The sequence below is a fragment of the Triticum urartu genome, chromosome 3 (assembly GCF_003073215.2).
Source record: "Triticum urartu cultivar G1812 chromosome 3, Tu2.1, whole genome shotgun sequence".
Lineage (NCBI taxonomy): Eukaryota > Viridiplantae > Streptophyta > Magnoliopsida > Poales > Poaceae > Triticum > Triticum urartu.
This window is the reverse complement of record NC_053024.1, coordinates 240,799,203-240,815,734: the sequence shown is the minus strand read 5'-3', so window position 1 is coordinate 240,815,734 and position 16,532 is coordinate 240,799,203. Positions and strand designations below refer to the sequence as shown.

The window sequence follows — 16,532 nt, the reverse complement described above, 5'->3', positions numbered from 1 at the left end:
AACTACTTTAAAATCTTGTCAAGGTATGTACTCATTGAAAATATATCAAGCGTCTTGATCTATCTCTATAGATCTTGATGCTCAATATGTAAGTAGCTTCACCAAGGTATTTCTTTGAAAAACTCTTTTCAAACACTCCTTTATGCTTTCCAGAAAATTCTACATTATTTCCAATCAACAATATGTCATTCACATATACTTATCAAAAATGTTGTAGTGCTCCCACTCACTTTCTTGTAAATACAAGCTTCACCGCAAGTCTGTATAAAACCATATGCTTTGATCACTTTATCAAAGTATATATTCCAACTCCGAGATGCTTGCACCAGTCCATAGATGGGTCGCTGGATCTTGCACACTTTGTTAGCACCTTTAGGATTGACAAAACCTTCTTGTTGCATCATATACAACTCTTCTTTAAGAAATCAATTAAGGAATGTAGTTTTAACATCCATTTTGCCAGATTTCATAAAATGTGGCAATTTGCTAACATGATTTGGATAGACTTTTAAGCATCGATACGAGTGAGAAAATCTCATCGTAGTCAACACCTTGAACTTGTCGAGAACATTTTGCGACAATTCGAGCTTTGTAGATAGTAACATTACTGTGAGCGTCCGTCTTCCTCTTGAAGATCCATTTATTCTTAATGACTCACCGACCATAGGGCAAGTTAATCAAAGTCCATTCTTTGTTCTCATATATGGATCCCATCTCAGATTCATGGCCTCAAGCCATTTCGTGGAATCTGGGCTCATCATCGATTCCTCATAGTTTGTAGGTTCGCCATGGTCTAGTAACATGACTTCCAGAAAGGATTACCGTACCACTCTAGTGCGGACCAAACTCTGGTTGTCCTACGAGGTTCAGTAGTAACTTGATCTGAAGTTCCATGATCATCATCATTAGCTTCCTCACTAATTAGTGTAGAGATCACTAGAACTGATTTCTGTGATGAACTACTTTCCAATTCGGGAGAAAGTATAATTACCTCATCAAGTTCTACATTCCTCCCACTCACTTCTTTCGAGAGAAACTTCTTCTCTAGAAAGGATCCACTCTTAGCAACAAAGATATTGCGTTTCGGATCTGTGTTAGAAGGTGTACCGAACTGTCTCCTTTGGGTATCCTATGAAGACACATTTCTCTGATTTGGGTTTGAGCTTACCAGGATGAAACTTTTTCACATAAGCATCGCAACTCCAAACTTTAAGAAACGATAGCTTAGGTTTCTTGCCAAACCATAGTTCATACGGTGTCGTCTCAACGGATTTAGATGGTGCCCTATTTAACGCGAATGCAGCTGTCTCTAATGCATAACCCCAAAATGATAGTGGTAAATTGGTAAGAGACATCATAGATCGCACCATATCCAATAAAGTACGATTACAACATTCGCACACACCATTATGCTGTGGTGTTCCAGGTGGCGTGAGTTGCGAAACTATTCCACATTGTTTCAAATGAAGACAAAACTCATAACTCAAATATTCGCCTCCGCGATCAGATCGTAGAAACTTTATTTTCTTGTTACGATGATTTTCGACTTCACTCTGAAATTCTTTGAACTTTTCAGTTGTTCCAGACTTATGTTTCATTAAGTAGATATACCCATATCTGCTCAAATCATCAGTGCCACAAATAGGTTGCACTATCATTATTAACTTTGCATCTTTTGGTTTCAATATTATGAATATGTGTATCACTACGATCGAGATTCAATAAACCATTCACCTTGGGTGTATGACCACAGAAGGTTTTATTCATGTAAATAGAATAACAATTATTCTTTGACTTAAATGAATAACCGTATTCCAATAAATATGATCCAATCATATTATGCTCAATGCAAACACCAAATAACATTTATTTTAGGTTCAACACTAATCCCGAAGGTAAAGGGAGTGTGCGATGGTGATCTTATCAACCTTGGAATCATTTCCAACACACATTGTCACCTCGTCCTCAACTAGTCTTTGTTTATTTTGCAACTCCCATTTCGAGTTACTACTCTTAGCAACTGAACTAGTATCAAATACCGAGGGGTTTTCTATAAACACTAGTAAAGTACACATCAATAACATGTATATCAAATATTCCTTTGTTCACTTTTCCATCCTTCTTATCCATCAAGTATCTAGGGCAGTTCCACTTCCAGTGACCATTTCCTTTGCAGTAGAAGCACTCAGTTTCAGGTTTGGGTCTAGCTTTAGGATTCTTCATGGGAGTGGCAACTTGCTTGCCATTCTTCTTGAAGTTCCCTTTCTTTCCCTTGCCCTTTTACTTGAAACTAGTGGTCTTGTCAACCATCAACACTTGATGCTTTTTCTTGATTTCCACCTTCACCGATTTCAGCATCGCAAAGAGATTTGGGAATCGTTTTCGTTATCCCTTGCATATTATAGTTCATCACGAAGTTCTAGTAACTTGGTGATAGTTACTAGAGAACTTTGTCAATCACTATCTTATCAGGAAGATTAACTCTCACTTGATTCAAGTGGTGGTAGTACTCAGACATTCTGTGCACATGCTCATTCGTTGAGCTATTCTCCTCCATCTTGTAGGCAAAGTACCGTCAGAGGTCTCATACCTCTTGACACGGGCATGAGTATGATATACCAATTTCAACTCTTGGACATCTTATATGCTCCGTGGCATTTAAAACATTTTTGAATTCCCAGTTCTAAGCTGATACATCCATTTTGCATCATGCTTTTATATCGATATTTATTGCATTATGTACTGTTATTTCACTTTATGTCACAATACTTATGGCTATTCTATCTTATTTTACAAGGTTTACATAAGGAGGGAGAATGCCGGCAGCTGGAATTCTGGGCTGGAAAAGGAGCAAATATTAGAGACCTATTTTGCGCAACTCCAAAAGTCCTGAAACTCCACGGAACATCTTAAAATAAATAAAGAAAAATCCTCGCCAAAGATGAAGGCCAGGGGGCCCACACCCTGCTCACGAGGGTGGGGGGCGCGCCCCCTACCTAGTGGGCCCCATGGTGGCTGTTCGACGTCCATCTTTGTAACGCCCTCGATGCGGCTATATCTCCCACGTGTCGAAGCACGACTTAGAGGCATAACCGCATTGAAAGCAATGTCGCAAGTGAGGTAATCTTCGCAAACAACCCATGTAATACATAAGGGAAATAGATACATAGTTGGCTTACAATCGCCACTTCACACAATTACATGAATAAAGCATTACATCATCCAAATACAATCAAGGCCCGACTACGGAGCCAAAATAAAAGAAGACTACCCCAAAAGCTACACAAATCCCCGATCGACCCCAACTGGGCTCCACTACTGATCAACTAGAACGAAACAACACAAAGGACAAGATCTTCATCGGGCTCCTCCTTGAGCTTGGTTGCGTCATCTGCACGGTTCAACGGCACCTGCAAACTGGTTTTGGAAGTATCTGTGAGTCATGGGGACTCAGCAATCTCGCACCCTCGCGATCAAGACTATTTAAGCTTATGGGTAAGGTAAAGGTATGAGGTGGAGCTGCAGCAAGCGACTAGCATATATGGTGCCTAACATATACGCAAAAGAGAGCGAGAAGAGAAGGCAAAGCACGTTCGAGAAATCTATGATCAAGAAGTGATCCTAGAACAACCTACGTCAAGCATAACTCCAACACCGTGTTCACTTCCCGGACTCCGCCGGAAAGAGACCATCACGGTTACACACGCGGTTGATGTGTTTTAATTATGGTCAACTTCAGGTTTTCTACAACCGAATGTTAACAAATTCCCATCTGCCCATAACCGCAGGCATGGCTTTCGAAAGTTCAAATCCCTGCAGGGGTGTCCCAACTTAGCCCATCACAAGCTCTCACGGTCAACGAAGGATATTCCTTCTCCCAAGACATTCCGATCAGACTCGGCATCCAGGTTACAAGACATTTCGACAATGGTAAAACAAATCCAGCAACACCGCCCGAATGTGCCGACAAATCCCGATAGGAGCTGCACATATCTCGTTCTCAGGGCACACTCAGATGAGACATCCTACGAGTAAAACCAAACCTCAAGTTGCCCCGAGGTGGCCCCGTAGTCTGCTCGGTCTGACCAACACTCAGAGGAGCAGTGGCCCAGGGGGGGGGTTAGAATAAAGATGACCCTTGAGTCTGCAGAACCCAAGGGAAGGTGGTAGGTTGTTAGTGCAAATGGTAAAACCAAGGTTGGGCATTGCTAGAGGAGTTTTATTCAAGGCAAACTGTCAAGGGGTTCCCATTATAGCCCAACCGCGTAAGGAATGCAAAATCCGGGAACATAACACCGATATGACGGAAACTAGGGTGGCAAGAGTGGAACAAAACACCAGGCATAAGGCTGAGCCTTCCACCCTTTACCAAGTATATAGATGCATTAATTAAATAAGAGATATTGTGATATCCCAACAAGTAAACAGGTTCCAACAAGGAACAACATCTCCATGTTCCAACAAGGAACAAACTTTGATCTTCACCTCCAACTAACAATGCTATAAGAGGGACTGAGCAAAGCGGTAACATAGCCAAACAACGGTTTGCTAGGACAAGGTGGGTTAGAGGCTTGGTTCAACAATATAGGAGGCATGATAAGCAAGTGGTAGGTATCGCAGCATAGGCATAGCAAAAGAGCGAGCAACTAACAAGCAAAGATAGAAGTGATTTCGAGGGTATGGTCATCTTGCCTGCAAAGTTGTCAGAGTTGACTGGATCCTCGATAGCAAACTCAACGGGCTCCTCGTTAGCGAACTCGTCTCCCGGCTCTACCCAAACAAGACAAACAAGCAACAAGAACACAATCAACCACGTGCAAAGCTCAAACAACATGATGCAACAAGGTATGCTATGCGGGATGCGATATGTGATGCATATGCAAGATTTGACAAGGAATGAAAGAACCTGGCCTCAACTTGGAAATCCAAGTGTGCCACTGGAAAGGTGATGTGATTTTGCTTGAAAACGATATAAAGATCACCGGAATCGGAGACACGGTTTGGAAATGGCAAGCAATTCAAATATGGCAACGGTCTGCGATAAACAGCAAGTAGCCATCTAAATGCAACAAGATGAACATGCTACAACACCCAAACATGACAAAAAAATACATGGCAGGGATCCATTCATGAATCTTAACAAAATATGAACACTGAGATACGGCCAATTCATCCATTAACAGGTTCAAACAAGCATGGCAAAAGTGCAATTGCTAAACAGATTTCAGACTTCGTGAAATTAACACTTGTATGGAATTTCAGATCAGGTAGCACACTTTGGAGCATGAAAACTATATGCTACAGGAACTTAAAATGGCAAAGTAAAGCATGGCATGGAGCTACTCAAAGAGCTTAACAAAAGTCCCTTAGTGACCTTGAGCCAAAAGTGATCAGAAAATACAATTGCAAGCATGTGAACATGGCAAAAAAAACTTAAACAGATCACAAACTTAGTGAAAAACTGGAGCATGCAAATCAGATATCAAGTAGGCATGTTTACGAGCTCGATGCACTCACTACAGAGCATGTCATGACAATCTAAGCATATAACCATCAAGAATATACATTATACAAGCTAGACATGGCAAGAACAATAACATAGCATGCACGGACCAACTACAACATCCTCGGCAAAATCGCTAACAAGTAGACAATCTGCCCAGATTCACGAAATAGTAAAAGTAGAGCTCGATTGACTCAAGCTAGGGTGCTCCATAATTGCAAACAAGGACATGGATGGATAGAGCAATACAAGATTAACAAATCACCCTTACTGATCATCCTCAAAAGAGGCACGGACCACTAGGAAACAACATGAACATATGGCATATTGATAAAAACAGATCAAGGACTTAGTGAAATTCTAAGTCCCTGAAAACAGCATTAACGAATGCACTACTTTGCAAGCTTGTGCTAGTCACCACACATATCACAACAATACATGGATAGCACCTCTGGAAAGATGGCAAAGCATATAGCAAAACTCATGTAGAACTCAGGGGCATATCATGCACACAATAATCATGGCAAAAATGACAAATAGCTATTTGATGCAGCAGATCTGACAATTAACTCAAATAGCACTCTTCCAACAGCATTTCGGGCAGCAAGATGAGCTCAAATGAAAATGATGCAATGAGATGAAATTATGTACTCTCTGAGGCGAACATTTTGATATGCTACACGCCCAAAACGGATCTATGGATGCAAAGTTATAGGATGATGAACATGGGCATTTGAAACATGGAAATCTCGGGGACTTAGTGAAATATTACCTCCGTGAAAGTCAACGCGGGACGGAGGGATCCGGGACGGAACAGATCGGGACACGGGGAGGCCGTTTGGTTGGACTCCCGGTGGATCTCATCCAGGCGGGGTGGATCTGGCCGGGACGGGCTTCGGCGAGGTCGGCGCGCTCCGGCGAGTGGACTCTGGCGAGCATGGCGCAGTGGAGCTCCGGCGGCTCGGCGGCGGCCGGGAGCCGGAATGGACAGCGGCGAGGCGAGCTAACCGCGGCGGGGCGGCGGAGCCGCGCCGGCGTGAAGGGCGGTGCCGCCGGACGGCGGCCATGGCCGGCGAAGGCGGCGGAGTGCAGCGCGGCGAGGAGGTGGCGGCGCCGGCGATGGCTTCGTGCGGCGGCGCGCGGCGTACTCCGGCGAGAGGCGCGGGGAAGGCGCTCGGGCGGCGGCGGCCCAAACTGGCTCGGGGCGGGCCCGATCTGGGCTCCCTCGGGCCCGACGGCGGGGAGGAGGCAGGGGGGCGACGTGTCGCCTCCTGGTTGGTCGCGGGAGGCGGTGAGCTGACGTGGCGGCTCCCGATAGGGCGGAGCGAGGTGGCGGCGGCGGCTGGACATGTCCGGCCGGTGGAAGAAATGTCCGACGGCGCGGAGGGAGTGGATCTAGGGTTTCGTCTGCACAAGAATTTCGAAGGGAGACACATATTTATAGGTAGAGGGAGCTAGGAGTGTCCAAATGAGGTGCGGTTTTCGGTCACGCGATCGTGATCGAACGACCGAGATGATGGAGAGGGTTTAGGTGGGTTTTGGGCCAAAATGGAAGGGTGTTGGGCTGCAACACACACGAGGCCTTTTCGGTCCCTCAGTTAACCGTTGGAGTATCAAACGAAGTCCAAATGGCACGAAACTTGACAGGCGGTCTACCTGTAGTACACCAAGGCCGCTTGGCAAGTCTCGGTCCAATCCGGAAATGTTTAACCCCCACACATGAAAGAAAGGTAGAAAGGACCACTAGAGGAGATAGGAGCGCCGGATTGCAAAACGGACAACGGGAAAAATGCTCGGATGCATGAGACGAACATGTATGCAAATGAAATGCGCATGATGACATGATATGCAATTCATGTCACGCAAGCAATGACAAGGCAACAACATCGAATAACTGGACGACACCTGGCACATCGGTCTCGGGGCGTTACAATCTTCTCCTATATGAAGTCCTTCAATGAGAAAAAAATCAGAGGGAACTTTTCGGGACGAGACTCCGCCGCCACGAGGCGGAACCTTGGCAGAACCAATCTAGAGCTCCGGCAGAGCTGTTCTGCCGGGGATACTTCCCTCCGGGAGGGGGAAATCATCACCATCGTCATCACCAACGCTCCTCTCATCGGGAGAGGGCAATCTCCATCAACATCTTCACCAGCACCATCTCATCTCCAAATCCTAGTTCATCTCTTGTATCCAATTCTTGTCTCAAAGTCCGGGATTGGTGCTAGTAGGTTGCTAGTAGTGTTGATTACTCCTTGTAGTTGATGCTAGTTGGTTTATCTGGTGGAAGATCATATGTTCATATCCTATATGCATATTATTACCCCTCTGATTATGAACATGAATATGCTTTGTGAGTAATTACGTTTGTTCCTGAGGACAAGGGAGAAGTCTTGCTTTTAGTAGTCATGTGAATTTGGTATTCATTTGATATTTTGATAAGATGTATGCTATCTAGCCTCTAGTGGTGTTATGTGAACGTCGACTACATAACACTTCACCATTATTTGGGCCTAGAGGAAGGCATTGGGAAGTAATAAGTAGATGATGGGTTGCTAGAGTGACAGAAGCTTAAACCCTAGTTTATGCGTTGCTTCGTAAGGGGCTGATTTGGATCCATATGTTTCATGCTATGGTTAGGTTTATCTTAATACTTTTGTTGTAGTTGTGGATGCTTGCAATAGAGGTTAATCATAAGTGGGATGCTTGTTCAAGTAAGAACAGCACCCAAGCACCGGTCACTCACATATCAAATTATCAAAGTATCGAACGCGAATCATATGAACGTGATGAAAACTAGCTTGACGATATTCCCATGTGTCCTCGGGAGCGTTTTTCCTATTATAAGAGTTTGTTCCGGCTTGTCCTTTGCTACAAAAAGGATTGGGACACCTTGCTGCACTTTATTTACTTTTGTTACTTGTTGCTCGTTACAATTTATCTTATCACAAAACTATCTGTTACCACTTATTTCAGTACTTGCAGAGAATACCTTGCTGAAAACCGCTTATCATTTCCTTCTGCTCCTCGTTGGGTTCGACACTCTTACTTATCGAAAGGACTACGATAGATCCCCTATACTTGTGGGTCATCATAAGCCGTAAAGCATGGTGCACTAAACTATCAAGTAGTCATCATACCGAGCTTGTCAAACGTTCATAACGTCTGCATCTACTCCTGCAATAGGTCTGTCACCTAGCGGTGCATCAAGGACATAATTCTTCTGTGCAGCAATGAGGATAATCCTCAGATCACAGACCTAGTCCGCATCATTGCTACTATCATCTTTCAACATAGTTTTTCTCTAGGAACATATCAAAAAATAAACGGGGAGCCACACCGCGAGCTATTGATCTACAACATAGATATGCAAATACTATCAGGACTAAGTTCATGATAAATTAAAGTTCAATTAATCATATTACTTAAGAACTCCTACTTAGATAGACATCCCTCTAGTCATCTAAATGATCACGTGATCCAAATCAACTAAACCATGTCCGATCATCACGTGAGATGGAGTAGTTTTCAATGGTGAACATCACTATGTTGATCATATCTACTATATGATTCACGCTCGACCTTTTGGTCTCCAGTGTTCCAAGGCCAAATCTACATATGCTAGGATCGTCAAGTTTAACCCGAGTATTCCGCGTGTGCAAAACTGGCTTGCACCCGTTGTATGTGAACGTAGAGCTTATCGCACCCGATCATCACGTGGTGTCTCGACACGACGAACTGTCGCAATGGTGCATACTCAGGGAGAGCACTTATACCTTGAAATTTAGTGAGAGATCATCTTATAATGCTACCGCCGAACTAAGCAAAATAAGATGCATAAAGGATAAACATCACATGCAATCAAATTATGCGACATGATATGGCCATGATCATCTTGCGCCTTTGATCTCCATCTCCAAAGTACCGTCATGATCACTATTGTCATCGGAATGACACCATGATCTCCATCATCTTGATCTCTATCAACGTGTCATCACATGGTTGTCTCGCCAACTATTGCTCTTGCAACTATTGCTATCGCATAGCGATAATGTAAAGCAATTATTTGGCGCTTGCATCTTATGCAATAAAGAGACAACCATAAGGCTTCTGCCAGTTGCCGATAACTTCAATAAAACATGATCATCTCATACAACAACTTATATCTCATCACGTCTTGACCATATCACATCACAACAAGCCCTGCAAAAACAAGTTAGACGTCCTCTATTTTGTTGTTGCAAGTTTTATGTGGCTGCTACGGGCTGAGCAAGAACCGTTCTTACCTATGCATCAAAAACCACAATGCGGTATAGTGATTGCTTTTTGATCTTCAGAAAGAACCCTGTTCATTGAATCCGATTCAACTAAAGCTGGAGAAACAGACACCCACTAGCCACCTGTGTGCGAAGCACGTCGGTAGAACCAGTCTCGCGTAAGCGTACGTGTAATGTCGGTCTGGGCCACTTCATCCAGCAATGCCACTGAATCAAGAATCAACTAGTGACGGCAAGCGATATGTATATACCCACGCCCACAACTTCTTTGTGTTCTACTCATGCATATAACATCTACGCATAAACCTGGCTCAGATGCCACTATTGGGAACACAGTAATTTCAAAATTTTCCTATGCACACGCAAGATCATGGTGATGCATAACAACGAGAGGGGAGAGTGTCGTCCACATACCCTTGTAGACCGTAAGCGGAAGCGTTATGACAATGCGGTTGATGTAGTCGTACGTCTTCACGATCGACCGATCCTAGTACCGAACGTACGTCACCTCCGCGATCTGCACACATTCAGCTCGGTGACGTCCCGCGAACTCACGATCTAGTAGATCTTCGTGGGAGAGTTTCGTCAGCACGACGGCGTGATGACGGTGATGATGTTGCTACCGGAATAGGGCTTCGCCTAAGCACTGCTACGATATAACCGAGGTGGATTATGATGGAGGGGGGCACCGCACACGGCTAAAAGATCAACTGATCAACTTGTGTGTCCAAGGAGTGCCCCCCTCCCCCGTATATAAAGGAGTGGAGGAGGGGGAGGGCCGGCCCTCTACTATGGCGCGCCCTGGGGAGTCCTACTCCCACCGGGAGTAGGATTCCCCCCTTCCATGTAGTAGGAGTAGGAGAGAAGGAAAGGGAAAAGAGAAGAGGAGGAAGGAGGGGGCGCCGCCCCTCCCCGTAGTCCAATTTGGACTAGGCCTTGGGGGGCGCGCAGTCTCCCCTCTCTCTTTCCCCTAAAGCCCAATAAGGCCCATATACTCCCCGGCGGATTCCCGTAACTCTCCGGTACTCCAATAAATACCTGAACCACTCAGAACCTTTCCGATGTCCGAGTATAGCCTTCCAATATATCGATCTTTACGTCTCGAACATTTCGAGACTCCTCGTCATGTCCCTGATCTCATCCGGGACTCCGAACAACCATCGGTACATCAAAACACATAAACTCATAATACCGATCGTCAACGAACGTTAAGCGTGCGGACCCTACGGGTTCGAGAACTATGTAGACATGATCGAGACTCATCTTCGGTCAATAACCAATAGCGGAACCTGGATGCTCATATTGGTTCCAACATATTCTACGAAGATCTTTATCGGTCAAACCGCATAACAACATACGTTGTTCCCTTTATCATCGGTATGTTACTTGCCCGAGATTCGATCGTCGGTATCTCAATACCTAGTTCAATCTCGTTACCCGCAAGTCTCTTTACTCGTTCCGTAATGCATCATCCCGCAACTAACTCATTAGTCACAATGCTTGCAAGGCTTATAGTGATGTGCATTACCGAGAGGGCCCAGAGATACCTCTCCGATACTCGGAGTGACAAATCCTAATATCGATCTATGCCAACTCAACAAACACCATTGGAGACACCTGTAGAGCACCTTTATAATCACCCAGTTACGTTGTGACGTTTGGTAGCACACAAAGTGTTCCTCCGGTACTCGGGAGTTGCATAATCTCATAGTCATAGGAACATGTATAAGTCATGAAGAAAGCAATATCAACAAACTAAATGATCATCGTGCTAAGCTAACGGATGGTTCAAGTCAATCACATCATTCTCTAATGTTTGATCCCATTAATCAAATGAAAACTTATGTCTATGGTTAGGAAACATAATCATCATTGATTCAACGAGCTAGTCAAGTAGAGGCAAACTAGTGACACTTTGTTTGTCTATGTATTCACACATGTACTAAGTTCCCAGTTAATACAATTCTAGCATGAATAATAAACATTTATCATGATATAAGGAAATATAAATAACAACTTTATTATTGCCTCTAGGGCATATTTCCTTCATTCAAGACATACTGATCACACAAACACATGCCTCTATGAAGAAGCTCTTTCTCAATAGCAGTTCTCTAGTGTTTAGCCTGTCATGATTAGACACCAAAAATAAAAAAAACTTATGCTTCAATTGCGAGCATGCCTTCCATAGGCAAGAGATGGTAGAGATAGTGTAAAATTCTCCAGTAAGGATTTTGTAGTCATTTGCCAAAGTATATGACTTAGCAGCAGCAAGGTATTGCCATATGTCAGGATGGTCCTCTATGAATTTTGTACTAAGATCAACATGTCTTGAGATTGGGCAAAAGCTTCCACTGAAAGAGGCAGTTGAAAGATCAAGGATTACTTTCTATTGCTAGGTATCACCCTCTAAGATCTACTTCCTCCATATCATAATATAAGACATTTTTGTAGTTGAATTTGAACTGCAAAAATGTCTCATATTATGGTACATAGGTAGTAATAGTCTTGAATGATTCTAGTTGAGTGGCTTTACAATTTTAACGGTTAGGTGAATCAACCGGAGCCACACAGCTACCGTCTGACGTGAGCTGTTAATAACTATCTTAAATAAGTGAGAAGGCAAGGGTACATAGTGGATCTATTTTTACTATCTTAAATAAGGAATTAATTCATTTTTTAAAGAAAAACAAGAGCCGCCTAGCTAGTTTAGTGAGTAAAGTTTATTTTTTCGAAAAAGGGAATATATTAATATTGTGAAGATACCAATTACACTCAGACTTTGTACCTACAAGATGTCACAAGACATGCTGGATGCACACAACCAAAGGAGAAAAACAAAAAAGAAACAAAGAACAAAGGTCTTGCCACAACGATTAACTCCTCTCAGCAGTAGCACACAACCACCACCAAATATAACACCTAGAAAACATAAGAGGTCTTCAAAAGCAATGCCTTCCAAAAAGGAACAATGCACAAGCGTCGTCGTTGCCGATCCAAGATCTTAGGTTTTCATCCTGAAGGAAGTCCGAACTCTCAAAACAATTCCTTCAGTAAGGCAATTGCCACGCACGACCAATGAAGGTCAAACCTTAGGCTTTCACCCTGAAAGTCATGACTCAACACCCAAAGAGCACCACTAAAAATGAAATCCTGCAATGTTGCCGCCCCCACTTACCAGTGCCGCTCTGAGAGTTATCAAACACTTGGCTGACTCCATCACCACCGAGACCCCGTCTGACTAATTGATCCTCCGATCTTTGCCACCATGACCTTCTTCATCGATGTCTACTCCATGAAAATTGAGAGGCCTATATGTCCCATGGTATTAACAAACTACGGAGCTTCGCGCTGCGCCCTCAGAACCTCGTAGGTTGATTTGGACATGCACGGCCGGATACTATCCGATCCAGATCTCCTGGGCAAGATCATCGTCAGCAGTTCCAGAACCTGTCGATGACCAGATCAAGGAGTGTTGATCATGCCGAGCGTTGCCGAGATGCGAGCAAAGCACGAGGGCCGTCACCTTTATTCACGACAGCGGGCCCGCACGCCGTGCCGAACCAGCCCGTCGCCGCCTGGCTGGCCACCATCCGCACCACCATGGTGCCTACCAGGCGCCGCCAGGCCCCCAACCGTGCCACCGTAGCCGTTGTAAGATCTGGACGATAACCGAGATCCACGGCCACCACCTCCGCCCGCATCTGGCAGAGAGAAGCGGGCACACCGGATGCCCGCGCGATTCGCCGGAGCCGAGCTCGGCCGCCGCATCATCGCAACGCGGTGCCAGCGCACGGATCAAAGCAAGGAGCCGCCGCCAACGTCGTAACGAAGGTATGACAGTGTGAGGGGCAAAAACCGCCCCGCCGCTCTCTCAGCCTCTGCACCAACATAGAAACCTAAATCCGCCTCCGTGAGGATTTGAACCGAGACGTTGGGTTTGTACATCCACTCCTTCAACCAATTGAGCCAGGCTCACTCCCAACGTTGACCTTCTTGAGAAGGGGACGTTTGTCGTCCAATGCATTGTGTTGGCATCGCTACAACGTTTGGTGTCAGCTCCTTCGGAAGATGGTTCCAGAGCTGCATGCTCTCCGTAGCATGTCACGGCACAAGCTCACGTACACGTACGGCCTCGACCAATGTACGCACACACACATATAGGAGTAACACGCAAGGCTTCTCTCTTTGGTTAAATCACCACGACACACGTATGCATACATGTACACCCTGCGTGCAGAACGTACGTACGTTTCATCACGGTCGTCGGCGTTAATTCAGCGCAACGCCAGCCCCGCGCTTCTTGTCCTCGAACGCCGGCGGCAGCAGCTGCTCAAACTTCTCCATGAACGCCGCCCACTCCTCGCCACCCAGCTCCCCGAACGACACGCGCTTCGGCGACTGGGTGTCGATGGAGTCCACGGCCTTCTTGCAGAGGGCCTCGAGCGCGCTCAGCCCCTCCTCCGCCGACGAGAACTCGCGGGTCATCATGTCGCCGATGTCAGCCAGGCAGAGCCCCGCCGCGGCCGCGCGCTGGAGGAAGACGGTGCACAGCGTGAGGATCCGGATGGCCGGTTCCGTCAGGGACGGCAGCTCTTCCCGGAGCATCTCGGCGTCCTTGAAAGGGTCCAGCGACGCGATGTAGTCGAGCTCGGTGCCGGAGAATGGTCGCGACGACTGCGGCCAGTGCAGCCACTCGAAGTACGGGTCGTCGAGCTCCTCAGGGAGGCAGAGGCCGTGGTCGATCGGCACGAGCTCCAGCGGCGCCGCCGACGTGCTGCCATCCGCGGCGCAGTCGCTGGTGGGCGGATTCTTGACGAGGATGTTGCCGGCGTGGCGGTCGATATTGAGGAGGCGCACGTCCAGGATTCCTACGCGGTGCACGGAGGTCACGGAGAACCTAGACGGGCCGAGCTCGCCGGCGTCGTAGTGGTGCGCCACGAAGCGCTGGATGGACGCCACGGTTGTCTCCATCTCGGGGCGGGATATCTTGATCAGCGCCGTCGGCGCGACGCTGGCGAACCCGTCGTGGTCGAGGAGGTACGCGGCCACCTCCCGGAGCACGGCCTTGCTCTCGTAGCCGCCTCCGACGTTGGTCGATGGAGAAGACGTCGCGTCGTCTAGCGGCTTGATCACCGCCACGTGCTCGCCGGAGCGGCCGTCCTTGAGCAGCAAAGCCCCGCCGAGGCCGCTCTGCGCTGGCACAAGCCGCGTCCCTGAGGCGATGGCGCCCGCGGCCTCCGCGATGAGCTCGTGCACGCCGCGGGCGTGGCGACCCGCGACGATCTCCACGCGGGGCATCTTCTTGTCGTCGTGGGCGTCGTCAGAGGCGGGTTCGGTCACGGTGGTGAAGCACGGGGAGGAGAGACACCGGCGCTGCGGTGACAGTGCATTCCGTTCCTGATTGTCGCGTTCGAGCAGCGACCGGTCGAGCTGGGTGACGGAGTGCGGACGGTAGTGCCGGCCGCGGACGGCGGGCGGCTTGAGGTCGTGGCAGTGGCCGACCGCAATCGCCATCAGGTGATGGTGGTGGCAGTAGCCCGTGGCAAACGGCCGGCTACTCACAGATTCGATCCATGCATGAAACCAACTTCCTCAGATCACATAAGGTGGCATGTGCACTGTAAATTAAATCAATGGCGACCGGAGACACGACGTACCTCAGTTTGTGTTTCTGGCTTGTTACAACATGTCAATCGAGAGCTAGCTAGCTACTACATCCAGGTCGAGTCAGTAGCAGCCGTCGCGGCCGGGAAGGGACGACAGTGACGACGGCTCGGCGGCGACGGCGGGTGCAGACGAAGGCATTGGCAGTGCGGAATTGATTTGATACTCTTTTTCTCCACGATCAGGGTAGAAGAGCCGTACCGAATGGATCGATCAAGGCAGCGTGCAGAGGGAGAAGGGGCGTGTGCTGCGCTTCCCCCGCCGGCCGGCCGGCCACCACCGCCCACACCGTCGCTCGCCGCCGCCTTCTCCCGGCCCGATCTTTGATTGCTACCTCAAAGTGTTAGTTGTACACGAATCTACGCAGCTTTAGTTAATCCTTGTTCCTTCCCCTTCCTTTCTAATCTTCCCCTTCCCTCCGCTGCGTCTGGGGAAAGGAAAGGAAAGAGAAGGAGCTCTATTTTTGCAACCCCGGGGAAGCCATGGCGATGTATATAGATCGACCATCGTGCTGTTGCGTTTCTGTTTCGGCCATGGCTAAATTTGGCGCTGGCTTGCCCTGCCTGGCCCGTACGAACTACCCAAGCCACGGACGCGCCGGCTGCACAACCGTTGTGAGGATTGGAACTTGGAAGGTCGACGTCGCGAGTCGAGCGGCGGCGGGAGCCGGAAAGCCTGTGGTATGCCGGATCTTGTGGAAAGTTCTACAAGTTCTGAAGTATACTCCACTAATCTTCTTCTGTTTTTTTTTTGACTAGCACTAATCTTCTTCTGTTACCATTTTAACCGGCTAATCGAAGGTTGATTCTAATAGTCGGGCATGTCTAACTTCCGGGCACCCGCTGGGCTCTACAAGAAACTTTCAACGAAAAATTGCATCCGTTTTTTTTGAAAGATCCAGTATATTACTGGCTTTTCATTGATAAGCAGAAAGCACTGTGGAAATACAAAGGGTGGGGTGAGGGTCCTAGGACCAGTTAGTTTACAACACGGTAAACCCCGGAAGGACTTGTGCTTTAAATTTTCATGGTGGATCCCAAAAAGTCTCTCCAGATGAATTGCTCCCGCTTGCCGCCAAAGCTCGA

General features: G+C 47.1%; 1 protein-coding gene across 1 annotated transcript; it reads right to left on the bottom strand.

Moving 5' to 3' along the window:
* Nucleotides 1-13,864: 13,864 nt before the first annotated feature.
* On the bottom strand, nucleotides 13,865-15,893 carry LOC125548299 (phosphatidylinositol 4-kinase gamma 1-like). The gene is made up of 2 exons (XM_048711947.1): nucleotides 15,441-15,893; nucleotides 13,865-15,337 (listed from the first exon to the last, which is right to left on the bottom strand). Exon 2 carries the CDS (start codon nucleotides 15,295-15,297, stop codon nucleotides 14,053-14,055), a length of 1,245 nt encoding a protein of 414 aa, XP_048567904.1. The 5' UTR covers nucleotides 15,298-15,337; nucleotides 15,441-15,893; the 3' UTR covers nucleotides 13,865-14,052.
* Nucleotides 15,894-16,532: the final 639 nt, after the last annotated feature.